At 35.0% G+C, this 27,761-nt stretch overlaps 4 protein-coding genes across 9 annotated transcripts; 1 reads left to right on the top strand and 3 right to left on the bottom strand.

Moving 5' to 3' along the window:
* Positions 1 to 3,150: 3,150 nt before the first annotated feature.
* LOC137807173 (DNA repair protein RAD7) lies at positions 3,151 to 7,528 on the top strand. The gene is made up of 6 exons (XM_068607652.1): positions 3,151 to 4,526; positions 4,783 to 5,216; positions 5,502 to 5,663; positions 6,172 to 6,247; positions 6,817 to 6,972; positions 7,131 to 7,528. Exons 1-6 carry the CDS (start codon positions 3,507 to 3,509, stop codon positions 7,263 to 7,265), a joined length of 1,983 nt encoding a protein of 660 aa, XP_068463753.1. The 5' UTR covers positions 3,151 to 3,506; the 3' UTR covers positions 7,266 to 7,528.
* A 4,200-nt stretch (positions 7,529 to 11,728) lies between these two features.
* Positions 11,729 to 13,801, bottom strand: LOC137805874 (GCN5-related N-acetyltransferase 6, chloroplastic). The gene is made up of 9 exons (XM_068605769.2): positions 13,599 to 13,801; positions 13,292 to 13,508; positions 13,121 to 13,188; positions 12,844 to 12,880; positions 12,690 to 12,758; positions 12,487 to 12,591; positions 12,251 to 12,404; positions 12,075 to 12,151; positions 11,729 to 11,966 (listed from the first exon to the last, which is right to left on the bottom strand). The coding sequence occupies exons 1-9, from the start codon at positions 13,685 to 13,687 to the stop codon at positions 11,907 to 11,909; spliced, it is 876 nt and encodes a 291-aa protein (XP_068461870.1). The 5' UTR covers positions 13,688 to 13,801; the 3' UTR covers positions 11,729 to 11,906.
* A 6,112-nt stretch (positions 13,802 to 19,913) lies between these two features.
* Positions 19,914 to 20,817, bottom strand: LOC137807171 (Putative membrane lipoprotein). Its single transcript, XM_068607649.2, has one exon. It carries the CDS (start codon positions 20,815 to 20,817, stop codon positions 20,191 to 20,193), a length of 627 nt encoding a protein of 208 aa, XP_068463750.2. The 3' UTR covers positions 19,914 to 20,190.
* On the bottom strand, positions 19,914 to 24,442 carry ORG4 (OBP3-responsive protein 4 (ORG4)). Of its 6 annotated transcripts, none has more exons than XM_068607650.2 (6): positions 24,248 to 24,442; positions 24,016 to 24,171; positions 23,034 to 23,186; positions 22,660 to 22,835; positions 22,338 to 22,468; positions 19,914 to 21,826 (listed from the first exon to the last, which is right to left on the bottom strand). In XM_068607650.2, exons 2-5 carry the CDS (start codon positions 24,145 to 24,147, stop codon positions 22,366 to 22,368), a joined length of 564 nt encoding a protein of 187 aa, XP_068463751.1. In that variant the 5' UTR covers positions 24,148 to 24,171; positions 24,248 to 24,442; the 3' UTR covers positions 19,914 to 21,826; positions 22,338 to 22,365. The 6 variants fall into 6 exon arrangements, 3 of the variants coding, with proteins under 3 accessions (XP_068463751.1, XP_068463752.1, XP_090156830.1); XR_016519703.1 differs by having other exon boundaries at positions 21,511 to 21,826; positions 22,760 to 22,835; positions 24,248 to 24,421; XM_068607651.1 differs by having other exon boundaries at positions 21,511 to 21,835; positions 24,248 to 24,421.
* Between the last annotated feature and the right edge of the window lie 3,319 nt (positions 24,443 to 27,761).

Genomic DNA, 27,761 nt, shown 5'->3' with positions numbered 1-27,761 from the left:
ATACTATAATAGTATATGCAAAGTTATGTATTATTATTTTTGTCTTTCATTTTTTTTATTTGTATTCACGTAATTAGTTGCTCATCTTTTAAATGTTCCATTTTGCTTTGTATATATTTTTAAAGTAAATATGATTTTTCCATTAGTTTAAAACTAATTTAGTTAACAATTTAAATGTTGGAGGTTTAAAACTGTCTCAGTTTTTAAGATATTTTCATTACACCTGTAGTGACACCTAAAAGTTGTCACTATAATAAAAAAATAGTAATAATACATTTCTTTTTAAAAGCACTTATCATATAATTCTTTTTATCTTTCTTATCTTATCGTATTATATATTCTATAAACTTGTCATTTTTCCTTTTTTTTTCTATAGGTGTCAGAAATCACCGTTTCTAATGTTCATGAAATATTTTTCAATTAATTTTTTTTTCTCCTTCTTTATCTCTTTTTCTCCAATTAGTCTACAAATATTTCCAGTTAAGATTTGTAAGGAATATACGACATATATCTTCAATACATGAAGAGGTAATGAATACAAGTATTTAAGAAATGGATGGATACAATGAGTAGAAATATTTAAATTATTTGTTTATTAATAAGACGATTATCATCTTAAAGAAATAATTCATCAAATATGTTTTAATATCAATAAACTTGTTATAAATGATTAAATACGTAAAACACTATTACAAAATTTTGTTGTGCTCCTTAAAAGATAACTTTGATTGAATACACTATACTTATATATTTATATCATTGAATAATGTAGATTTTTTTATTATATAAAAACAGATTTATTTATTTTAAATCTTAGTCTAATAGAGTGCATTACGTATATGTTTTATTCTCATGAGTTATAACAAATATGCATTTATATTATTGTGTAAGCCATATAATTATATAATATTTCATATGTTAATACAAATTTGAATTTGTGTAGTAAATATTTTATAATTAATAGTTTCAGGAAAGTCTTTAACAAGATTCAGTATCTATTTCTTTTTCAATTTTAAATATTATATTAAAACATTACATACAACTTGTAGAGAATCTTGGAGAATGAAAGGGGAGCAAGGAGAAAAGGTGGGCAACTTGACAATGGTATTCTAGCAAAGCCTCCCAATGGAATTGGAAAAAGTGGTGTAAGAAGAATGTCCTTCAAGGAAAATATAATTGGTTAGAGTATAGGAACCACATGGTGAGAAGACAACTTCCATATATAAGGAGAAATTTATTTGTGACTATTTTTCTTATTATAAAAGGAGTATAGTATTCTTTAATAAAATATACTAAAATCACTTTCTTTTCTTTTATACTATTTTAGTGTTTGGGAGTAAAATTAAGGGAGAAAAATAGTTTTTTTTTAAAGTTATTTTAGTACCCCATAATTTACATATAACTATTACAATACCGGTTCTACATATTTCTATACAAGCTTACAGTTTTTCAAAACATTCCTAATACGTGATTAGGACATATAGAAATACAAATATTTACAATATAAGTTTCAAAATCAACGCCTTACAACTCTTCTGATCCTCAAACACCTGTAAGATCATCTGCTCGTGTACATAGTACCGTCATCGCAGTTCAAACACAACAAGAAAAACAAGGGTAAGCTAAAAGTCGGGTTGTCTAATAGTAATTACGGTTTTCCTTTATATAATAAGACACATAAATTTTAATCCCACTAAAAACATTTTATATATGTTTTCAAATATAAATAGTTGTTAAATCAAATTGGAGTTAGAAATGTTAAAAACATGAAGTTAAAAAAATACTTAAACCAAGAACTAAAGTTAAATATGTTGAATATCAAACAAAGATAAAACATTTGACCAATGATAAAACATTTGACCATGTAAGTTGACCACGAGAAAGTGAATACCAATTATATTTTATTTGAATAAAAAATACAAGATAAAATAAAATTTGTAATATTCCAAAATTAATTAGTTTTGTCATGGTTCAAGTTATGTTTAAGCTTAATTATATATTATGAGCCTAAGTTATTTGCATTTCATCACTATGGATATTCTATGCTATAAATATAGAGAAACATAACATGTAAAATAATATAGATATACTACATATGGAAAGTTTAGTATGAAGAAAACTCATTAATTGTATAGTAACTGTTTACAACGTTTGTCCAATCTATTATTTATAAGAAAATTATGTTTCTGAACATGTTTTCAGCTTTTCTTTATAAAATCATTAGAAGTAATTTTTTAAAAATTTGTTTTAAAAAGTGTCATGATTTTAATTGATTATCATAATTTTATTTTTTAAACTGCTCATTGATAATTCTATTAAAAAGTATAATAATTTTAATTTTTTTAAAATAATTGTAGTTTTTAATTTTGTTAGTGTTCCGGTGTAAAATGGAGTGAGAGATTTATCAATTAGTTAGTGGGCATTCCTCCTGGTACTTCTAGAACTAGTTTATCTTACTTTTCCTTTTTTTTCTTTCACTTCTTCACTTTAGTCAATATCTCATTTCTTTTTAGACTTTTGGCTCTCAATTAGGAAGACACTTTTAAAAGGTATATGTTCAAATAATTAATACCGATGTTTGTGTAATTAATGTGCAATTAATAACTCATATATGATTATTATGAGTCTTTTATTATTGGGTCAGATCAACCAACGTTTAAATGTATTACCTTTTCGTACGGAGTTGTTGTTAATTTTCTCTTTATCTTAATTCATTTTGAACGTTTCAGTTGGTCAAAATCAGATATTGAGACTTCTAATTCTCATTTGATTCTGATAGGCAGATATGGTTAGAATATTTTTCTTTTTATTTATTTTATAAAGATACATTTATAATTTTAAATAACTCTTTTGTATTGTTCACTATATCTAATGACTTGATCTCATCTTACAAAATTCTTGCTTCTCCAAAACCTATTTCATATTAGATTTTTGGCTAAGTACAATGCATGTTCTACCTTTTATAAAAAGTATATACTAAAATACAATTTAAACAAACCCACAAAGTGTCTCATATCAATTTTGCTTTAGAAAGAGAGATTATTTTGGGCCGACACGGCTTACTGATTGATCTAAGCCTATTCATTGTGATTGACTGCTTGACTTCATGAAATTTAGATTTATAAAAGGTTTATGAAATCCTAAAATATTAGTAAAATTGATTGAATTTGTAGAGAAATGAAAGAGGGATTTGGTAGGGTTGAGTTTATAGGGTGGTGAGTGTGAGTGTGAGTGTGTGGAAGAGAAAAGGTGTGGCGGGAAAGGAAGGAAAGGATGGAGAAGTAGAAGAAGTTTGTATTCTCTCTTTTCTTTGTTATTGTTTGTGAACAATTTGATGCAGAGGAAAGGCCCACCAACCAACCCTTTATATTCATTCCCCACCCTTTCACTCTTTCTTTCTCTTTCTTTCCATTCACCAATGCTACCATTCAACCTAACTCCAAAACCCTCAATCCCATTCCCTCACCCAACCATCACCACCACCTTCTTCTTCCTTCTCCTGAACCATGACCAACACCAATCCAATTCCAGATTCTAATCCTTCAAGCCTCTATGGTGATTCCGATTCCGACCTTGACGTCCTCATCAATGCTCTTTTCGAACCTAATCCCCAATTCCCATTTTTCGATCACCTCCAAGGATCCACCTCCGACTCCAAAGAATCATCCCTCAAGAGAGGATTAGACACCGCCGATGATTCTTCTCACACAGTAATTCCCCTCAAACGCGGTCGTATTGACAATGTCATCCCTCACCGCGCTGATCTCCATGCGCCCGTTCAAATTCAAAACCCTATTCCTCCTCCTCCTCCTCTTCCTCTCTCCCAGCCTCCGCCACATGCTGCTACCAATGGAGACCCTCACGCTGTGGAAGGGCAGAGGAAGCGCCCGGTGTTTGACTCCGATTTTCTGTCCAGGGCTCTCCGTGAAGCTGAATCGTTCTTTCCGCAGAATTCAGGCGATAACGACTTTAACTTTGACGTAGAACCTGGAGATTTTAGTGCACCTTATCTATCGCTGAATGATTATCGGAGGATTCGGAACATGGAACGTTTCCGACAGATAGCGAAGGAAAGCGCTACTCACTATGCTCGATTCACCTCGGAGGAGACCACAGAAGAAAGACCGTCGTCTTCTGCTGCGCCTCAGGGAATCGAGGATTCCACCTCTCCGTTTTCGATCTCGATGAAGGCGATCAAAGAGGGAGCGGCTAAAAAGAAGGGGCGTGATGCATGGGTTGCGAAGAATCAAAAAAGGGAGAAGAGGGTCTGTGTTCCCTCTTTGCAAGAACAGTGTCTCAAAATTCTTGCGGACAATGCTGATGCCATGGTTTCTCTTGAGGGTGTTCCGGATGAGTTGAGGCACAAGCTTTGCAAACTGCTCTGTGACTCGAGAAAGATGAATAATCACTTCCTTGAGCTTCTACTCAGTGGGTCTCCTACGGAGATTCGCCTGAGGGATTGCTCGTGGTTGACGGCGGAACAGTTCGCCGAATGTTTTCATTCTTGTGACACTGGAAGACTGGAGGTGTGTTGGTTGCTCAAATCAACTTGACATGCATGTCACTTTTAAGTTAGAATGTTGAATTTCATTTTGCATGTCAGTCTTTTTAACTGGGTGATTTATATTTTGTGTATTGATTTTTATGTGTATATAATTTTTAAGGTTTTCTGTTTTTTTTTTTAAATTTTCATTTGCATGCTTTGCCTGATTTTTGTGTATTTGACGAGCAACCTCTGCCATCGGTATCTGACTTCTGTTTATATATCTACTTGTTGAGTAGGTGCTGCAACTTGACCAGTGTGGAAGGTGTATACCTGATTATGCATTATTGGGTCCTCTGAGACAGTCGCCATGGCGGTTGCCGAGACTAGTTAGTCTGTCCCTCAGTGGTGCATGCCGTCTTTCAGACAAGGGGTTGCATGTTCTAGTTTCTTCTGCCCCATCACTAAGATCAATCAATTTAAGCCAGTGCTCCCTTCTCTCGTCTGTCAGTGTCAATATTTTGGCCCATTCGTTGGGATCCCTACTGAAAGAGTTATATCTTGATGATTGCCTAACCATTGATGCTGCACAAATTGTGCCGGCATTGAGGAAACTCGAACATTTAGAAGTGTTATCACTGGCTGGAATTCAAACAGTCTCTGATGAATTTATAGGGGATTACATCACTGCACGTGGTCACAACATGAAGGAGCTTGTTTTAAAGGACTGTAGGTAAGTGCTGCGTGAACTCTTTACTGAAGATGCTGAGTTTGTGCTTGAATCAGTTGAAGTTTGATAACCATTCACCACTCATTGAGCATTGATTAATCATTATTTCTGATTTTGGTTAACTGTTAGTCACTCTTTGAGAATGACAACCATTATTTATAAATTTGTTAGTTCTTTCTAACTTGGAATTATGTTTGCTAGGAAATCTCAAATTCTGATCTCCTTGTTATCTTTCGTTACCAAATATTATTTTTCACTCTCTTGTTATTTATGTTTCTTAATGTGCAGAAAATTAACCAATGCATCAATAAAAGTCATTGCTGAGCACTGTCCTGGGTTGTGTGCACTCGATCTTATGTATTTGGACAACTTGACGGATTTATCCATGGGATATCTTACAAATAGCTGTCGAGTACTCCATACATTGAAGCTCTGCCGTAATCAATTCAGGTGCTTTTTTGTTTTCTGCTATTTTCTCTATCTCTTTATACATTTGCACATTACTTTTGCTAGTTTCTGATATTTTCTGTCTCATTTTAAGTTTGTTGTAATCTGTCTTATCTTTGCAAGATGGATTCTTTTGTAGGAGGTTACAGCTTTTAAATAAGACGATTATCTATGTAGGAGTGGTTAATTAATAATTATAATTTCAAATTTGTTTTGGATATTGCTCTGATGACTTTCTCAACTTGAGTTAGATTTCAGAAGTGTTTTTAAACACTTTAATCACATGAATTGATAATGGTTTTGTAGCATTTGATATGTCAGGAGTATTTTCTATTATGGGTCTGATCGACACGCTCCTTGTCACCGAGAGATTTGAGAAAATTCTTCTATGCATCTGTTATTATCACCATTTTTGCATATGATACAATTGGTGTTTACTGGGATGCTGATAAAGAGATCTCTTGTTAATTCTTGTCGGTGAATAAATTTAACACAATTTTTTCTCCACTAGTGATGAAGCAATTGCTGCATTTTTGGAGATTGCTGGAGAGTCCTTAAAAGAACTTGCACTTAATAATGTTAAGAAGGTGAGTGGCTATATTTCCTTGTTGACTTTCCCTCGATTGGCTCATATCTTACACACTTTAAAAACCGGCCCCCCTGAATCAGTGACATGATGAAAATCTTCTATGTGCCCGTAAAATGATTAATTACATTATTATTATTATCAGTTTAACCTAAAAAAATTAGGCAGTTATGTGTTCAGAATGCAACTGCATCTATTCTTTGATTGGTCACAATTGTACTCAAGCAGACATTTCAACATGCAATGGATACTTCAAATTATTGTCTTCAAAAATTAATTTTATAACTAGCAGCTTATATGATATTATTTAAACAAAATATGAAAGTTCCTTGACGTGAAATGATCGTGCCTATTATATTTCTGGTTTATGGCATAATATGAAACAACCTCTCCCTATTGGAGGAAGACAACGTGTAATCAACTGACTCTTGAATATTACTTAATGAATTAAGGTCGTTGTTAATGTTTATTCTATTTGGTTTTCAATTAGCATTTTGGCTGTGTTGACGAACAAAATCTTATTTATAATGTTTTATTTTCTGACTGTATGACACATTTGGTTTAATTCAGGTTGGGCACCATACAGCCTTATCACTTGCTAGTCATTCGAAAAATTTGCATACTCTAGATCTGTCTTGGTGCAGAAAGTTGACAGACAATGAGTTGGGTTTGATTGTAGATAGCTGCTTCTCACTGAGGTTGCTTAAACTTTTTGGATGCTCACTGGTAAATATGTTTTCATTTAACTGAACTTAAAGGCATTTCTGTGATGAATCCCTACTGGTCATAGAAAAATATATAACACTGTCGTATTAAAAGTCTTTATATGAAGAAATAAGATGATTTTGTAGGACTACATTTAAAAGTTACATATTATTTTGTAGGTAACAGATGTTTTTCTCAATGGGCACTCAAACCCAGATATTCAGATCCTTGGATTGAAGATGTCTTCTTTATTGCAAAATGTCACAGTGCCTGATGCCTGTGAAGGTCCTTTGCGTTATTCATCAGTTCGGTAGATTTGGTATATAAAAGACACAATTAAAAATGGAACATATGGTTATTTCTAGTAAAAGCAGACATAACTTTCTGCCAACATGATAACCAGAGTCAAGAAAACAGTGTTGCCCGATGTACTTTTAGTTTTGTTGATGTCATAGTTGTTGCAAGGATTCAAACCCAAACATACAGACAATTCATATTCATTATGTACAGTGGATATGTAAATTTGACTGAGACAGGTAATAATATTTTTTCCTGAAAGGAAGAAAACTTCTACCCAGTTTGTCTTGCACCATAAAGTTTTTTACGAAAGAGATTAAAGATTTCGGTACGGGATCAAAATTTTGCAGTCATGTGACAAATTCATCGCTTTATTTAACTTTGCAATCATTTAAATTGAACAAAAATCAGGATTAGCAAAAAAAGTTGGAAATGCGTAATTTGAGTGCACCAGTGAAGAGTTATTTTTATTCTGCAAAACATTTTAGATCTGGATTTTGATTTTCCATATTGAATTGAGATTAAAGAAATTTTAAGTATAAATAAGTTTAAAATGAATTTCGCTAAATTGACGTAAACTGAGTTGGATAATCTTTCAATTATATTTTCTTCACTTTTCTTTGCAATGGATTCCTTTAGATGAACTTGAGATCTAATTACATTTTATCAAAATTATTGGATACTAATTTAGTATTAAAAACAGTTCATTAATTAAATAATCTTTTAACTATTTATGTATTAAGTAATATTTTCACTTTTAAAAAATTAATTTAAAAATATAACCAAAAAAATCTTTGAAATTTTAGTATTTTTTTTTCACACCCTTAGACTTAATCAAATACCCTAGAAAGAAAAATTGTTGAAAAACTTTAGATTATGAAATATAATCTATGTACACCCTGCCTTGAAGTTGAACATGATTTGATTAATCTTCCACATTGGAAAACAAAATTTTAGATACAATAAAATAAATTGTATTTAAAATTTAGTTTATTTGGAATTTTTTAATTTTGACATGTTCGGGCCTTGGCTTAATCACCTCGATTTTGCCCCTAACTGATTCAGATCAACTTGGATTTAGGCTGACTCAGCTTGACCTTGACCACGCCAACTCGACTTTACCTTGGTTTGAACCGACTTAACTTGATCTAGGCGGCCTGACTCAACTCAACTTAGTCCATACCGACTTTGCTCCACTTGGCTTGAGGCAATTCTAATCGACTTGGGTTCATTTCGAATCAACTTGATATAGTTAGGGTTGACTCGATTCCACTCGGGCCGACTCAACTTGACTAGGGTTAGATCTAGGCCCATGACGACTCATCTCTATTTGGGTCGCAACGAATTGGGCTCGAACTGGGTCGCGATCGGCTACCCGACTTGCGATCGACACCGCTTGACCTTGGTTTGAGCCAAATTAGTTTGACCTAGGCATGGAAAGACTCGGGTTGACCTGGGCCGACTAAGCTTGTTCTCGGCACGTGCTGACCCGACTCCCCTGGCCGAGTCGACTTAGCTTGACCTGGGAACGGTCCAATTCATCTCTACCTGGGTTCAAGCCAATTCAGCTTGACCTGGTTCAGACCGACTTGGCCTGACATGGGTCCGAGTCAACTCGACTCAATACGGGCTTGGGTATACTCATCTCGATATGCGTTTGTGTTGACTCAGCTCGACTTGGTCCTGTGTCAACTTCGCTCGACCTGATCCGTGTCAACTTCTCTCGACCTGATCTCGTGTTGACTTCGCTAGACCTAATCATGTGTCGACTTCGCTCGACCTGGTCATGTGTCGACTTCGTTCGACCTAGTCTCTTGTCGACTTCGCTCAACCTGATCCCATATTATATGGGCTCGACTTAGGCCTAAGCTAACTTGACTCACCTTGGTCTGGACCGACTTTGCTCGACATGACTTGGTCAGACTCTACTCGACATGACTTGGCCAGACTCTACTCGACTTGACTCAGCTAGACTCGACTCAACTTGACTAAGGCTAACTTGGCTCAACCTAGCCCAACTCATCTCAACCTGCGCCTGAGTCAACTCGGCTCAACCTCAACTCAAGATGACACAATACAACATGGACTAGCTTGACTCGACTCCACCTGGGTCTGGGCCGACTTGGCTAGATCTAGACTCAGGCCGACTAAGCTCAACCTGAGCCAGGCCAACTCAACTCGACCTCAATTCGGGTAAACTCAGTACAACCTAGGCTAGGGCCAATTCGGGTCCACCTAGACCTGGGCGGACTATGTTGGACCTGATCCGACTCAGTTTAACCTGGGTTTGAGCGGACTCGATTCGACTTAAGCCTGAGTCGAATTGGCTAAATTTAGGTTTGGGTCGACTTGGCTTAGCTTCGACTTGACCCGGGTTGAATCTGCTCGGGCTGACTCTAAACCCTAAACCCAGGCCAACTTTGTTTGACCTTAACTCGGGCTGACTCGACTCGCCCTAGGTCCATGCTAACACAATTAAAGTTGGTCTCAGAGTGAGTCTATTTGATTGGGGTTTGGGCCGAATCAACTTGGGGTCCAAGCTGACTCGGCTCGACTGAGACCTAGGTTGACTCGACTTGACATTGGCCTTGACCGAGTCGTGTCGACCTGGGTCCACACTAACTCGCTTCTACTTGGGCCTGAACTGACTTGGCTCGATCATGGTCCAACCTAACTCGACATGGTACAGATCGACTCGGCTCGACCTATGTCTGGGATGACTTGACTTAACTTGGACCCGTGTTAACTCGGCTTGACCTTGGCCCAGGCTGAGTTGGCTCTACTTGCGACTTGATCTGAGACCATACTAACTCGGCTTGACTCTACTTGACCTTGGCCCAGGCTGAATCGATTAAACTCCACTTGGGCTTGGGTCGACAACTCAGCTTGGACCCATGATGACTCTACTTGACCTTGGCTTGAGTCGACTTAGCTCGACCTAGACCTAGGCCAACACGACTAAACTTGGGCTCATGTCGATTATGTTTGACCTGGGCCCGGGCATAATGTACTCGAGTCTCGGGCCGACTCGGCCTGACTTGGCTCAACTCTCTTTGCCTAGGTTGACTCGACTTGACCCATGTTGGACCTCAACACGCGTTGACTCGAATCCATCTGGGCTTGGTCGACCTAGGCATAGGCCGAATCGTCTCTACTTGGGCACATGCCGACTCGTCTTTACCTGGATTCCGTCCGACATAGCTCGTCATGGGCCCGAGTCAACTCAACTCGATTTGGGTTCTGGTCGACTCAGCTTGACCTGCCCTTGTGTTGACTTGGGGGCCAGGTCGATTCGAGTTGACCTAGGCTAGCGTCGATTTGGCTTGACTTGAGCTCAGGCCAATTTAGCTTGACTTGGGCCCGAGTTGACACGACTCAACCTGAGCCCGAGTTGACTCAACTCTACCTAGGCCCAAGTCAACTCAGCTCGATCGAGGCTGATATGATTGTACTTGGGTAGGGACTGACTCGATTCAACCTAGATTCGGGTTGAGTTGACTCAACCTAGTCCAAGGTCAACTCGACTTGACCTAGACTTGGGTCAACTTAACCTAAGCTTGGATGAACTCAACTCTACATGGACCTAGGTCATCTAAGCTCAAGCAAGGCTAATGCGACTGTACTTGGGTTGGGACTAACTCAATTCAACCTAGGTTCAAGCTAAGTTGACTCAACCTAGTCCAAGGTCGACTTGACCTAGACTTGGGTCAACTTGACCTAGACTTAGATAAGCTTGACCTAGGCTTGGATGAACTCACTCAACTAGACCTAAGCCTAAGACAACTTGACTCGAGTATGGATTAAGACAACTCAACTTGACCTAGGCCCAGGCCAAAACTACTTGATATGGGTTAAACTTAAAATCCAACCCAAAATCCATTTTGGATAATCCAAAAACGTATCTAATATATCTAATCCAAATCTAATTAAATGGATACTTAAAATCTCAAAATATAGATTTGAATTTGAGATAACTTCATTTAAATGGGCCTAAAAATAATATAAATTTAAATAATTATAAATTAAATTTGACAATTTTCCCAACTTAAAAAAGTAAACCCCAATTATTTCTAGTAATTTTTTTAAATGGAATTAAAAATAATATAGATTTAAATAATTATAAATTAGATTTCCCAATTTTCCCAACTTAAAAAGTAAACCCCAATGATTTTCTAGTAACTTTTTGTATAGGGTCAAAATTATACTGAGTTTTGTTAATAATTTTCGTTTTCAAACGTTATTTCATTAAACTAGTTTCCTACAAAGTTAATTTTATCGACCCTCATTTAAACACACTATGGAAGGCAAGAGAAGTTCGTTGTTTTTTCTTTCTCAGATAACACTCTTAAAGACAATAATGTTATTGGATTATTTAAACCTAAATAGAGGAGACGGGCGGCTACAAAGGACAATATTTCTACAGAAAAGGAAATGTGAGGAAAAACAGAACAGAGAACATTGGTATAGCAATGACATGTACATGTATTTACATCAACTACACTGTCAGTTTGAATCTTCTAGAGAGATGTATTTCACACTTACAGATTTATGATTGTTGAATGAAAAATAATTGTTGTTGAAACTGTGAATGCAAGTTTTTAACAAAGAACAAAATTGTAAAATATCCAATCGAAGCACAGCAAAATATCTTTCGTCCTTTACATCTGTAAGCGAAGCAAGTCATAAGGACTTTTTATCAACAAGGGGTTTTCAACTACCTGAAAAAAAGTGACAAGTCGAGGAAATTGTCTTATCATGCATTTTATGAAGAACTGTACTAAATCCATTATAGAGCGCTTAAAAACATGAACAAATAGTCGCATTACCTCAAACCCCAACTTTTGGTACAATGCCACTGCAGGGTCATTGTTTGCGTCCACATGCACATAAAGACGTTCCACACCTACATGCATAACGAATTCGGAAGCCTTCTTACTTTAACATGCTATCTAATATCAGACAATTGTTGTAAAAGTTACTCTCACATCAATCTTCATATTACCTCTAGATTTTGCATATTCCACAGTAAAAGACACCATGTTGCTTGCAATAGCCTTGCGGCGATATGGTTTGGAAACACATAAGTTTGCAATATAACCATATCTGCTTGTTGGTGTTCGGTTGACTTTAGAAAAACGTGGAGCATCAACCAGTTCCTGCACAAATTGTTAGTTATTGAAGGATTAAAACCATCAAAGAAAAAGAGACAAAAAAAAAACGATAGGCATAATAGCTTACCCCAGGAAAGGTCTCCCCTAGCAGCAAATATCGGATATTCAGATCAAGGGTTCCTACAACACTTCTTATTACTATGCGTTTTTTACCTTTCTCCGGTTTCATCTCCTGATAAACTTGACACCAGACACCTTAAGGGAAAGAAAAAAAAGGAACTAAACAGATAGATGCTTCATCAAATAATCCAAGAACAAGAATGCTTTTACCGTGATGATGCATGTGTAGCTGTGGCCGTGTTGTGGCTCCTTGCACCGCTTCTTTATCTTAGCAAACTCCTTTCAATAGGAATTCTTGTTAAAATTTTCATTAAGGGACACTCCAATGCATACAGAACACAGAGTAAATAGCATAAACTCTAACCTTTCTAGCATAGATCTTCTTTCTGTAATGGGCAAATCTGGATAAAAAAATAAAGAGAATTATAGCAGCATGCAACTTTTCATCCATTTATCTGGTTAATAGCTTGCTACTATTAAAAAAAGAGGAAGAAGACTCTCAAATGTCGATTCAATTACAATAAACATGCACACTCCAAAATATTTCACCCTCATTTTCTTGAATCTCTATCACTATAGTGAATCAAGTTATTATCATTAATGATCTCCGATAAAGAAAAAAAGCCACTAAACTAACGCACTCGGTGTCAGTGTGATAGCGTTCTGTTCGATCTTCCCACTCATTTTCTGCCCTTAGCCACGCTGCTATCTGCATTAGTACTAACAAAAGTAAATACTCATAAACAGTGTAAAATATCATAACCTAAATAGAAAAGATTAAAAGACGAGAAAGAAAAAAAAAGGAAACTTACCCAATACTCTTCGTCAAGAAAGGCCTCTCGTGCAATGAAATCGCCAAACTCAAATCTGTCATGGGGTTCCATTTCATGAGGCGAAGGCTGGAAGCGCCCAAGGTTGAAATTGCAGAACCTCACAGTTTCCCGTCGGGAGACAGGTGGCTTTAGAGTTGAAAGTTGCACCGAAACTTCCTTCTTCTTCTTGGGGATCAAGAAATCAAAATCCGTAGTCCTGACAGAAAACAACACAGAGAAGTTAATGAGTAAGATCATACATTGAAGCAAAGAAAAGGATTTTGAGAATCAAGAAAAAGAAGATGACATGGGAAGAGAAAGCGCGATTCTTGGCCATTTGGAAGAACCGGAATTGTGGAAGTGTGGGACGTGAATTGTGGAAGAAATAGAAGGCATGATTGTTTGTCTGTAAAGAAGAAGAAAGTGGTTTGTGTCTTGAATTGGAAGAAGAAGAAATAGAAACCAATCTCGTTTTCTTTCCCAAATCAACCTTTCTTCTTTCTTTTTCTGCTTCTTCCTTCTCTTTATATCGTATGCTATGATAAGGATACAGTTTCAAAATAATATATACGAAACAATGTTATCTTCAATTAATACGTCATTTGATTATCAACAGAAAAGTATTAACGTATTTAAAATTGCACATTCTCAAGAAATTACATGACAAAACAGGATTTAAGTACACAATTTATTGAAGTAATTGTGCAAATGAGATTATGAATTATTATTGTACCACATTTATCTTTATATTAAGATGTGCCTTTCCTTTCAATTTATCGAGTAGACTAATTTATAGTGTATCTTTAGTTTCCATGTTTGACTCATGATGAACACATAGAGACAAAAAGGAAATATGTGATTGGAAGGGGTGGTTGTTGAGGTATTGGATTTAGCTGAATTTCACATCATTCTGAAAAGGAAGTTGGATTGTTGAATAAAATATAAATTCTGAAACATTTGTTGGTTTCCTCGTGAGAAACGGAAAACATTAGTAGTTTGTGTTCATTGATTTGCAATGAAAGGAAGAGTTTGTAGCCTTTTACCACCCTTTCTCATTCATGTTAACTGTGTGAGAAATTCTAAGACATATAATGTGAAAATATTTTTAATTCATGTTTGAGTGGAATTACTCTTTATAAATCCGTTTACCAACTTCTTCCAACAGCGATCAAACTTGACAAAAGATTTGTTGCACAAGATTAAAAAAATGTATACATGAAGAACGAAACCACACATTTATGATTTAAATTTTAATAAACTGAAGCTTGAAGTAGTTACCTTAAAGTTGATTTGATTTATATATGGTTTGGTAATTTTCTTTGTATAATTTAGTGCTAATGCAATTTTCTATTCAGTGTGATATATAAATTTTGTTGATTATTAATTTTTAATTGCATTAATTTTGTCATCAAATACATTATATTGTAGTGAATGTAGTAGTTAATAGATTGTAGTAAGCTTGACAATATGGAATAGGGGTAGTAGCTAATATGGCTTTTGTATTATTAAATTTGCTTTTAATTTTAAAATGCTTAAAAATGATTATATACATAATGTGGCATAACTCAATAATCTAATATATAAAATCTGATATATAAGAAATATTAGTTAAAATTTGAGAAAGTAAGGTTTATCTGTTATGCGTCTTTCTATAAAAGTTTATCATATGATGCGAATTCTCTACTTCATCCAAACCATTGTTAAAATTAATGAGTGAAATTAGTAGATATTATATCTTTCAATGATTTGTAATATGCTGTAAAACTTTAACTTTAACTTATTTTTATGAATATTTTATGTTCATTTGTTAAAAATGTCATTGAATGTTTTATTTATTGACCCTTTTTAAATTAATATTTATTGTGATATAAGTAACCACTTTCCTTGTGTATTTGTTAATTCTAATATTTCATATTTAGTTTATTATAAATGTGGTTCATATTTTGTAAGTGATAAATAATATCTTCTTCATCCAAAGGTAAAAGTCAGAGAGGTAAGTGTTGGGTATGAAGTCAAGACCAATTGGGTTTAGCTGACTAGATACCATGTTTAGTGAGTGAGCTTAATCATTGTACACAGTTGAAGCACAGATGAACATTGTTTCGTGGCTTCAAGTGGGAGATTGTTGGGTATGAAGTCATAACCAATTAGGTTGAGCTGACTAGACACCATGATTAGTGAGTGAGCTTAATCATTCTGTCCCTTTTATAATTTATATTTAATGAAATCATTGTACTTGTAATTGGCGTGCAATAGGACTGAATGAAAACCTAATAGTTACCCTTGTGGATGTAGGTTGCAGTTGGCAACCGAACCACGTTAAATATTGTGTCGTTTATTTTTCTGCAGTTGATTCTTGATGGTGTGTGTTGCTTCCGCTTGCGTTTTTCCCATCAAGTGGTATAAGAGCCTGGTTCGTTTACACACTAGAGATCCAATCAGCAGAAATTAATCAACTAGACGTGAAAGTTGCTGCTGCAGCGGCAGCGGCATCCTAAAGCTAGGGTTTCGCAAGGGTTGCAATAGCGTCCCAAAGTTAAGGTTTCGCAGAGTCGGCAACAGCGTCCCAAAGCTAGGGTTTCGCAGGGACTACAGCGGCATCCCAAAGTTAGGGTTTCACGGTGGCCCAAGATTCGCGACAGCCTAGACCTGTGACTTACGGCAGGTGCACGCAGTAGGCAGTGCGACGTGCAGTGGTGTGGGTCACGACAGGAGTGGTGGCGGCTCGCGACGTTGTGCAGGTGGCTTGCTCGTAGTAGGGTCGTGTCTAGGCAGTTTGGCGGAGTGCGCCAGTGCGACGACGGATCACGTTTCACTGCGACGAACAGGTGCAGGTGCTTGCGGTGAGCGAGATGACACGGAGGTGCAGTGCGATGACAGTGACGGAAGACGAAGGGTGGCGCGTGCATTTTTCTGCTGGTGCAACAGTGACGGTGCAGTGATAGACGCGGGATGTGGCTGTTTTTCGCTGCGGCACGAAATTATGACAGTTCAGTTATTGAGCATATCAATATTTGATCTTAGCCAGACTTACGTTGGTGGGCATTAAGTTCGATGATGAAGTTCAAGCTTTATTATTGTTATTGTCTTTGCCTGACAGTTGGTCCGGAACGGTTACCGCAGTTACCAGTTCACCAGGATCCGATTGATTCACTTTTGAGAAAATTCATGATCTCATTCTTGGCGAGGATGTCCGAAGGAGTTCTTGGGAATTATCTAGTGAATCGCTATATGTCATCAGAGGTAAGAGAAATATCAGAGATAGTGGGAGCAAGAATAAAAGAAGGAGTCAATCAAAGACTCGGGAGTGTTCAAGTGTAACATGTTGGAACTACAAGGAGGTGGGGCATTTCAGGAATCAATGCCCAAATGATAAATAAGTCAACATTACAGAAGACTTCACGGACGACGACCTTTTAGTCTGTTGCGCGGATAGCAGTGTGGATTCCTAGGTCATGGATAGCATTGCAGAATCTAGTTATTGGAGACTTTGGAAAGGTAAGACTAGCAGACAACACAACTCTTGATGTTACGGGCATGTGTGACATAGTGTTGAAGACACCAGTTGGTTTCTGGACTTTGAAAGATGTTAGAGTTGAACCAAGCTTGACGAAAAGTTTGATTTATGTTAGGCAGTTGGACGAACAGGGACATGAAGTGAAGTTCGGAAATCAACAGTGGAAGTTCGTCAAGGGAAATCTTGTCATGGCCCACGGAAGAAAGAAAGGTTCGTTGTATATGATCAGATTACTGTCTGAGGGAGTGACGGTCCCAGTTCAGAAGATAAACAAAGTCCAGTTCACAAAATCTCGTGGCAGAAAGAGGGTTGTCTTTACAAGAGAGAAACCCAGAGCCACAAGTCAGATTCAGGATGAACGAGCATGGAAAAGTTCAGGCAGACTAGTCAAAGGTACTTATGGCATTGGGAGCACGGGTCGTGCTTCAGTTGAGGTTCCTAGACAACAGTGGGCTAGGAGAACCAATATTCCAGCTGTTGAAACATGGGTTAGGAGAACCAGTATTCCAGTTGTTGAAACATCTCCAGAAAATTTCTTGTTGATTTTGGAGTATGTTTGTTCTCAGGCTATTCCAGGATCCGACAGTTCCTGTAAGTGGGAGTCGGTAGGAACAAAGAACAGGTCAGTGACTGACGTGTTGAAACTCAGGGGAATTTTAACGAAGTCTTCAAAATAATTGAGAAGGCTAGTGGCAACTAGAGGTGGAACATTGAGTTCCGTCGAAGTACATGTACACAGTTGAAGCGGCGCAGGTGAACATTGTTCCATGACTTCAAGTGGGAGATTGTTGGGTATGAAGTCAAGACCAATTGGGTTTGGCTGACTAGACACCATGTTTAGTGAGTGAGCTTAATCATTGTACACAGTTGAAGCGCATGTGAACATTGTTTCGTGGCTTCAAGTGGGAGATTGTTGGGTATGAGTCATGGCCAATTGGGTTGGGCTGACTAGACACCATGTTTAGTGAGTGAGTTTAATCAGTGTATCCCTTCTATAATCTCTATTTAAAGAAATCATTGTACTAGTAATTTGCGTGCAACAAGACTGAATGAAAACCTAATAGTTGCCCGTGTGGATGTAGGTTGCAGTTGACAACCGAACCACGTTAAATCTTGTGTCGTTTATTTTTCTGCAATTGATTCGTGATTGTGTGTTGCTTTCGCGTGTATTTTTCTCCAGTAAGAAAGATATACAAAAGATAATACCCTTGCACAAATTGATAGAGACTCTCCTCCTGATCTACCATTGATGAAACATATTTTAGACCACTCTCAATATTTCAAAAGGCACAATCAAATGATTAAATACTTGAAGAATTTTGCATCAAGGCAATTTTTTTATCCCAAGGGATTATAAGAATTGGATCATTCTTTCTTCAGTCTAAATTACAATTTCATTAATACCTAACATAATAGATATTAGATATTGAATCAATTTTTCTCTCAAAATTGTACATAATACAAAGATATCATCAAGATCTTTTACTCAAACTTCAAAGTAGTTTAAGTCATACATGGATTTGAACATTATAACCAGACTAGAGTTAGAGGGTTATACTGTTAAAAATATATATTTGATAAACTTCTATATAATATCTATATTCATATTTTCAGGAATAACAATTTTGCTGAATTGACACAGAAATTCATATTTATGCTTTGGACATTGAAAAATAACATTCAAATTAATTGATCATATTAGATTAGATAATGTAACACATGAGAAAATGTAAGATTAGTGTGATGTCTAGTCCATATAATAATCTTGTTATTCAAATTTTTTTAGTATCATGACGTGAACTTGATTGCAGAGGGACATACCATCTCAGTGTAGTTAAATTGGTTTAATAAAAAAAAATATAGATTTTTTAAAATCTTTTAAGTAAATATGACTTTTTCTTTTTCTTTTCAAATGTACTTTTAATTTAAATTACTCTTATTTATCTTTCTTTTTTTTTCTCGGAGGATTAAAATACACTATACATTATTTATTATTTATAATTTGAATAAATTCTTTTATTCACATGTGCAATTAAATGCATAATTTTTATTTTTATTATTTAATATAAATATAGTTATATTATTTAAAATACATGCTAAATAAATCACAATTTAAATTTCTATTCCACATGTATTATAAATAATATAATTTTATATTCTAAGTAATATAACTTTATAGTCAGTAATAAAAATTAAAATTGTGTATTTAAAAATTAATGGTATGAATATATGTTTTATTATTTATGATATAAGTATATATAAAAATTAATTAATATTTTAAATAATTAATAATTAAATTGTAGATTATTAAAAGACGCTTCTATAACTAATCATCCTTAACATTGAACATTGTGGAGAAAATACTGTATTTGCTTTTCTAGTACAATATATCAAGCATTGAATATAATCAAGAAATGATATTATAAGTTATTTAAATTAATTGTACTATTACATGATATATTAAATTAACTTATTTATTTAAATTAAACTGACTTATTTATTTTTAGTTAACTGTTATAAATGATCTATAAGAGAAATTGATTGATTTATATGGATTGAACCATTTGACATCTTAATCTATAAATAATAAGTATTTATTATTTTAAATAAAATAAATAGTCAATTTAATATAATAAATATATATATTTTGTTGCTCGTATGATAAAAAAAATTAAAATTATTTTTTTAATTCTATTATTATATTAAACTGACTTGTTTATTTTTAGTTTAACCGTTATGAATTATCTATCTAGAACGGATTGATTAATTTGATATTTTAATCCATAAACCGTAAATATTTATAATTTTTTTATTTAGGTAAATAATTAGTTCAGTATAAGTATTGACATATTATATTTTTAGTATAATAAAAAAGATTACCATCTTAATTCAAAAAATTTAATTCTATTAATTTTGTTTAAATTCCGGTAACAGTTAGGTATGAGGTTTTTTTACTTATTTACCCCTGTATGTATCGCAGAATGGCTTGTTATTAGTAAATATCTAACTGTAGTATCCTTCATATATCTAAATCCTTTTAATTTGGCTTTTAAGAATAAATAGACTCATCCTTTTTTAAGTTAGACTTCAACTTCTTATTACATCTTCTGATATAAAATATGATTATTTAATCAAATTTTTAATATAACATTATATTGTATGAGAAAAACAATCCATGCTAGGCACAGGTAAATACACTAGTTCAGTAAAAAAGATTACTCCTACCTTGAATGCTCACAACATTCAAATTCAATGGCCACCCTCATAGTGACCCCAAACAACCAACACCAACACCAACAAATAAAAAAACAATAATGCAAATATCTGCACTAATAGTACAAGGTAGAAGGAAGACAGAGCAAAAGGTTGAATAACCTCAGCCTCAGGGTTCAAAATCAGTCTTCACCCACTTCCCATACTTGCTTTTCATTTTATCATCCAATTCTTTAGCTTTCATTTCTGCCATCTTGGTTGCATTAGTCATGGACTCCTCTTGCACTTCAGCAATCCTTCTACTCCTCTTCCTTGCTGAGGCCTCCCTCTCTGCGTTCAGTTCCTCATAATTCTTCACCCAACAACTTTGCACTGCACAATTCAGCACCAACACCACACACTGCAACATGCACATTGCCATCAAGGCCCCACATTCCAGCCTCAACAAAAGTTTGGCTTCTTTGGGGTCCCTTGGTGATTTCAGAAGGGACATGCTTGCTTTCTCTTTTGTGAACAAGGCCAATATACTCAGCACTTGTCCTATTAAGGAGGCTAGTAGAAGTGAAATGTGGGTGAGGAAACAGAAGTGTGTGAGCTGGGAGTAGAAGCCCACAAAAGATGAGAGAAGTGAGATGCCAGAAACCATGAGGAGAGCCAGCCCAAATGAAGTTGGGGGCATCTTGAGGAGAATTGTGGGTGCAAATGAGGATGCTGAGAGGATAAAGAGAGAGAAATTCAAACAGCTAAGGACAAGGTTTGTGAAGGAACATGTCTTTCTGAGCTTGGAGGAAGCCATTTGCTTTGACTTGTTTGAATTCTTGAGACTTGTTTGTTTGCTTTGGCTTTTGAAGAGGGTGGAGGATGATTTGAATTTATAAGGGGGTGAAAGGTACCGTTAAGGATGGGTATAACGGCTAGCATAAGGGAGGTCCCACTTTTTTTTACTGATTCTTGGGCAGTGTTATATTCCCTCCACAGGCATTCAAACCTGCCTTGAATAAGAAAACTGATGATTATGAATCATTGATGGAGCTACGTTACAAAAGTAACTGGTAGTGTAGTACAATATGAATGTGACAATAACGTACACATTATTAAAAATACCCGCTGACTCGGATTAGTATCACGGAATGTACCCCTTTCAGCATTTAACAACATAAGATTGATGGTCTCGTGATACGAATTTGATAATATGCAGATGATCTTGTAAGATCTCACTATGCCACTGATGTTAACTTCAATTTTCTTAAAAATAAGGTTCTCTTGCCACAAAGAGAAAAGGGGATTTATTTGTGTGTACTACATGTATGTAGTATAGTATTCAGCTTTTACAGGTATCCGATGGAGTATTAGATTTTTATTCCACGAGTTTTCCACTAAAATTGACAGAGAAAAGAGACTAGTACTTCTGTGCCCCTGCCCTGCCACGGGATAGTGCAATTTGGTTTATATAGCTATAGGCACTTGGCCATCTTCAACAATTGAATAATTATGCACTCAAATTTCACATTCTTATTCTCTATGGTAAAACATGGATATTTGGAGGAGCAATCAAGAAATTTTGCAAAATCTTAAATCTGGGTTCGAAAGTACTAATTACAGTCACATGTACAAATTTTTGCACTGGCAAAGCAAGTAAAAATAGTCCCTTTGAAGACATGAGTAGTTTTACTCAGTAACAGACGCTCCATAGTTTTTAAATAGGGGCCATGTCACGATTTACGAAAAACGTTCCCGGCATCATCTTGACTCCACTTTTGAGACTTGTATGCAGGTAGTGCATATTTCAAAATTGGACTTACACACTGCAGAAACTATACTCGGATCAGGAAAGCTGTCAATCTCACGTAACAACTAGTGTTGAGCTAATTATCATGAAGTATTTAATTTTGCCAACATCAAAACAACCAAGTCATTTTTCATTACAAAAATATTGTTCTGTGCAATTTTTTATTACAAAAAATAATGTTATAAAGAAAAGATTACTGCAACAGCATGATCTGCAGAGACTTGGAAAAGAGGTATAATTCTTAATAACTACATATATTTCCCTTTTTCCTCTCAACTGCAATATTTAGATTCAGTGTCCACAGCATAAAATAATTTATAAAATATGCTAAAATCCAATGCACATAAAGCATCATTGTATATATTTCTGATCTTAATCTTCATAAATTGAAAGAGTAATCGAAGTGAATAAAGAAATGCTATTTTCAACTTTCAGCATACATTTATTCCTTTATCCTGTTTGCTGATGTTATTGTCTTCAACCACTACTTGGAACTTCTTTCAAAAGGGAATGGGGTCATATCATACCTCATTAACATTATCTTCTATACCCAAATCAAGCATTATCACTGTGGGTTAAGATGGCCTCAACTCTATCTAGTGAGGCTTGTAGTCGTCCCGAGTGCATGTTGAACAATGGTTCATCAGTACCCAGAGCCCTGTTAAGGTTTGAAATTTAAATTAATCAGTCATTCATGAAACAAAACATAGTAGATAGCAAGTAACTAAATGAATAAAATAAAATGTAATACAGCTTATCCCAAAATAATTTATCAGAGTATATTTTCTAAACACTGATAGATGTATTTTAGTTTCAAAGCTATTATTCTGACAAAATTACAAAACTTGCCCAGTAATTTCAGGAAGAACATAGTCCGCCCTCCATCCAAAACGTAAGTCAAAACCAGGAAACAAGCCAACTGATGTCTTATTTCGGATTCGAGATATACCATCTCCACCCAAACAAGTGGTAAGCTTCCATTTCCAACCAGTAGCGTGCATTTGAAAATTGTGTCCTATACCAACCTGCACTGTTTATGTCAGTATGAATAATTTCAAATGAAATTTTACAAGAAGGACAAGAACTTATCATGGCATAAAAAACAATGGGGTCAACATATACAAACACAAGCACATGAACACTGTTATCTAATACTATTTTCAAACATTTTCAGTAACCATCACAATAAATTGTCATGACATGAAAAATAGACACCACCAAACCTGAAGATTAAGAAATTTGGTGATGGGAATCTTTTTTGAGAGAACACGAACATCATGATGAAGGGGTTCATAAATTATCTTCCACTTCCATTCAGGTGTTAGAGGCTTCAATACAAGCTTGGCTTGATATTCATTGACTGGGGCATTGTAGAACTGCACCCAAAAAAAAGGATCTCCTGAATAAGTAGAACTAGTCATCATAAGTAAATAATTGACTAGTACACAAAAACTCCAACATTAACCTTCTAATTGACAATTGACTTGTAGTCATCATGCCTATGCATATAGACAGTTAAACTTTATAGAGCATCGTTCCTACAAATTTTAGTGTTCTTTTTTATACTTCTTGCATGTTTGCAACAGATGGTTTTTTTAACCAAGTAGACATGATAAAAACAATAGTCAACAGATGCAGAATTAAGCAACAAAGAATAATATCTTGATAGACAGACATCTAAGTGCTCCTACAAAAAAAATACAAGGTTTAGAATCATACAAAATGTAAGAATAAATCACAATAGGTTTTCCTCCCTGTGGTTTAAAAGTGACATCCCCTAAGCTTTTCTTTATTATCCTTTGCATATAAGTATATATAACCACCTGTAGGCTTTTCAGTCTAAATTATCCTTCATGAAACATGATTAATAAAAGAACTTCACAGCATCTATCTCTCCATATTACTTATACTTATGAAAAAAAAAGGTAAAGACTAACCTTACTCCTTAAAAGTGAAAGCCTTAGTATGTTAAATAAGTCCCCAAATTGCCAAATTGAACTAATTACTCTGGTTAAAATATATCTTACTATTATCTAACATAACACCCCACAAATTTAGGAATACAAAGATGACAGTTTAGTCCGAACGAAAACATAACTTACATGAAACATATGTAAAAAAAAAATGGTAAATTATAAAAAGAGAGAACTATAAATGAATGAGTTTGACAAGAATGGATAGCCATAAAAGGGAACAGAAAAGAACCTCCATATTAAGACCAACTCGAATGCCCTGAAGTTCTTTTCGGAACTTGAAGAACAACTCGGAAGGCATCAAATTGATGTTGTATAACTCATCCCACGAAGTCGGTTCCTCCCCGTTTGGCACCGATTCCATTTTTGGACAAATTTGCAAAACTCACTTCAATGTATAAATAATATCACCCACCAATAATCAATAATAATGTTGCAATTTTGATTATCCAAAAGCAGTTTACCTCCAAAACCTGCACTGCACGGAGATGGAAGAGAAGCAATTTCACAAAGGACTCTGGAACTCCCACTGCTATTTTCTTTAAGGGTTGGTAATTGGATTTGTTTTTGTTTCTACCATTTTCACTCCCTCAGACACTCACCTAATAGCTCCCAAAAACCCTTCTGCTGCTCAATTCAATCCTTGAAATTTTATACCAAACACTTAAATTTGATAGGGTAATTATATTTTGATATCTTGTTTCACTCTACTATCTATAATAAAATATTAATATTTATAAAAATAAAATAAATAAAAAAAATTATTAGTGAAAAATATAAAAAAAATGAAAAATGTTAAAATAATTTTTAAAATTAAAAAAATTAAAAAATTAATATTTGGTGAGGTGTAGGGTGGAATAATGAGTGTCAAATAATCATTTTCCAATTTCATACATGTTAATTTATTTTTTTTAAATAGGAAAATGATTTTTCGACACCCATAAACCCCAGAATACAACTTTATGACGTGACTAAGTTGATTACGTGGCTGGGGCAATTTTGTAAAATAGCAATGCAAGGAGAAATTTTAATTTGCAAAACCGGTCTTCAAGTCTCCTGTTCGTGATATTCTTTGGAAGAGAGGATCAGTGAGAAAGAGTGAAATAAAGTGGTTGCGGTGGTGTGCGAAGTGGTTACGGTGGTGTGCGAAGAGCTTGCGACCGGAGTGTGAAGAGCTTGCGGTGGTGTGCGAGGAGCTTGTGACCGGAGTGTGAAGGACTTGTGGTCGGAGTGCGAGGACCGATGAGAAGGTAAGTGAGTTTTTTTTTTGGGTCTTTTGCCATTTTAGGATTTTGAATGGGTTGTTTGTGCTTGTGGCTTTTGTGGTTTAGGGTTTATTTAGATTTTTTTGTTACGTGAGTTGTTCTCTCTGTGTTATATTCTGTTCTCTGTTTTATTTGTTTTATTAAATAAATAATTTACCTTAGTGCAATATATCTAAGTGAACAGAAAAATTCAGCAGTATATCTAAGTGAAAAAATTTTCAGGTTTATGTTTTCTTAACATTTTGGATGAAGATGAGGTTATATTCTTTTGTGTAACTAGTTATCTTTTTGTTTCTTCCCTCATGTTTCTCATCAAGAGGTATCAAAGCAAAAGATTCATTTTAGTGAAAAAAATGGAGTGGATGAATTTTAGGTTTGCATATCTTATTAAAAAAAGGATCTTTTTGACAAAGTTTCTTCAAGATTGTAAGTGTTGTTCACATATTTTTTTTTACTCATGAAAATTGATATTTTGTACTAGGATCAATTGTATATGTGAAAAGCTATAAAATGTTTAGCAGAAATGAAAGTAAAGGATTATAGGTATGGTCTAATAAATAAGAGATTTAGGTGCGTAATTGTATGGATGGAGTGGACCATAACCCCATTTCCATAATGAAAAAGTGCGTTGGAGTGGACAAATGACAATGTGGAATGTATAAAGTGAAATGCCTGCTTGGTTTGGATACTAGTCTTTCCAATCCAACATTTCTCTATAAATAGTGTATAGGTCAAAGGTAACCACGTCACTAACCGGCCGACCAAATTATCAAATACAAAATAATGCAATAAATCAAGTAATATTTTATAATTTCGGTAATTATGTGATAATTTAAGTAATACTGTCTCATTAAAGATATGTATTAGATACGGTTCATAGATGAGTTACAATTCCTTCTATTAAAGAAAAGGTAACTTTATGAGCCTAATCTTCAAGAAATGTGTTGCTTAATTTTTTTCACAGCTTGTTGAGCCATATTTAAACTGCATTATAAGATTTTTTTTGGACACAATTCTTGTATTTAGGCTTATAAAAGTTTGAAATATCCTTAACTTATCAGTTTCATTTAATATATTTATTAATTATTGATAAAAAAAAGTAACCTTATGAGCTTGCAATCTGCTTACAATCTTCTTTAGTTTACTTGAGCATGATTACAAGAAAACTATACCAGGGCCACCGTGACAGTAAAAAAATATAGCCTGGACCAAATTAAGTTCAATTGAAAAACATTATGTGCTCTTGGCATAAACTGTTACTCATATCACCACTTATTCATCTCATTTCCACTTATTATGGAAGAAAACCCAATAACCACCACATCACCCCTGACCCACTGGAAATGCAAAAAAGACATTGGGACCATCCACCCACCTCCAATAGGTCCATAAATTCATCCCGCTTTTCCCAAATACCCAGTTAAAAAATGACACAATTTGTGCATAGGGCACAAACTTATATTGTGATCACCACTTATAGAGACAGGGATCAACACATACCATGACCAATGTGAGTAAAAACACTATAGTCTATACAAAATTAAGCTCAATTGAAAAACATTATGTGCTATGTGCCAAATATGTTACTAATATCACTACTTATTCATGCACTCATTCCCACTTATTATGGAAGAAAACCCAATAACCACCACATCACCCTTGACCAACTCGGAATGCAAAAAAAAACCTTGGGACCATCCACCCACCTCCAATAGGTCTATCAATTCATCCCGCTTTTCCCAAATACCCAGTTAAAAAATTACACAATTTGTGCATGGGGCACAAACTTATATTGTGATCACCACTTATATAGACATGGATCAACACATACCATGACCAATGTGAGTAAAAACACTATAGTCTGGATAAAATTAAGCTCAATTCAAAAACATTATGTGCTATGTGCTGAAACTATAACTCATATCACCTTTTATTCATGCACTCATCCCCACTTTTTATGGAAGAAAACCCAATAACCACCACATCACCCCTGACCAATTGGGAATGCAAAAAAAACTTGAGACCATCCATCCACCTCCAATAGGTCCATTAATTCATCATGGTTCTCCCAAATACCCACTTAAAAAATGGCATAATTCGTGCATGGGGCAGAAACGTACACTGTAATCCTCACTTATATAGACAGGGATCACCACAAACCATGACCACTTCTACAGTAAAAAAACTAAAGCCTGGTCCAAATTAAGTTAAATTAAAAAACATTATCTGCTGTGTGCAAAAAGTATTACACAAATGACCACTTATCCATGCCCTCATTTCCACTTTTTGTGTGAGATAACCCAATGACAATCAGATAACCCGTCACCAACTAGGAATGGGAAAATTACACTGCGAAATCCTAAACCCACCATCAATATGTCCACCAATCCATCCTGATTCTTACAAAATACTCGATTCAAAACATGCATAATTCGTCCACTGGGCACAAACTTATGCTTTCATCACCCCTTATTTAGACAGACATCATCAATACCACTATGACAGTACAAAATTAAGTCTGGAGCAACTAAGTTAAATCCCAAACTATTACTTAAATAGAATATCCAAACTATTTAAGTATAATAGAGAAGCAGAATATCCAAACTATTACTTAAATACAAAACATTCATATTTTTGTAAGTGTTCTATCAGTATCAGTTATTTTTATTTATCTTTTACCTTTTTATGTATTATATAAATATAACAATTCTTG

The sequence above is a fragment of the Phaseolus vulgaris genome, chromosome 3 (genome assembly GCF_051622355.1).
Source record: "Phaseolus vulgaris cultivar YP4 chromosome 3, ASM5162235v1, whole genome shotgun sequence".
NCBI classification, from domain to species: domain Eukaryota; kingdom Viridiplantae; phylum Streptophyta; class Magnoliopsida; order Fabales; family Fabaceae; genus Phaseolus; species Phaseolus vulgaris.
This window is presented reverse-complemented; position numbering and strand designations above follow the sequence as displayed.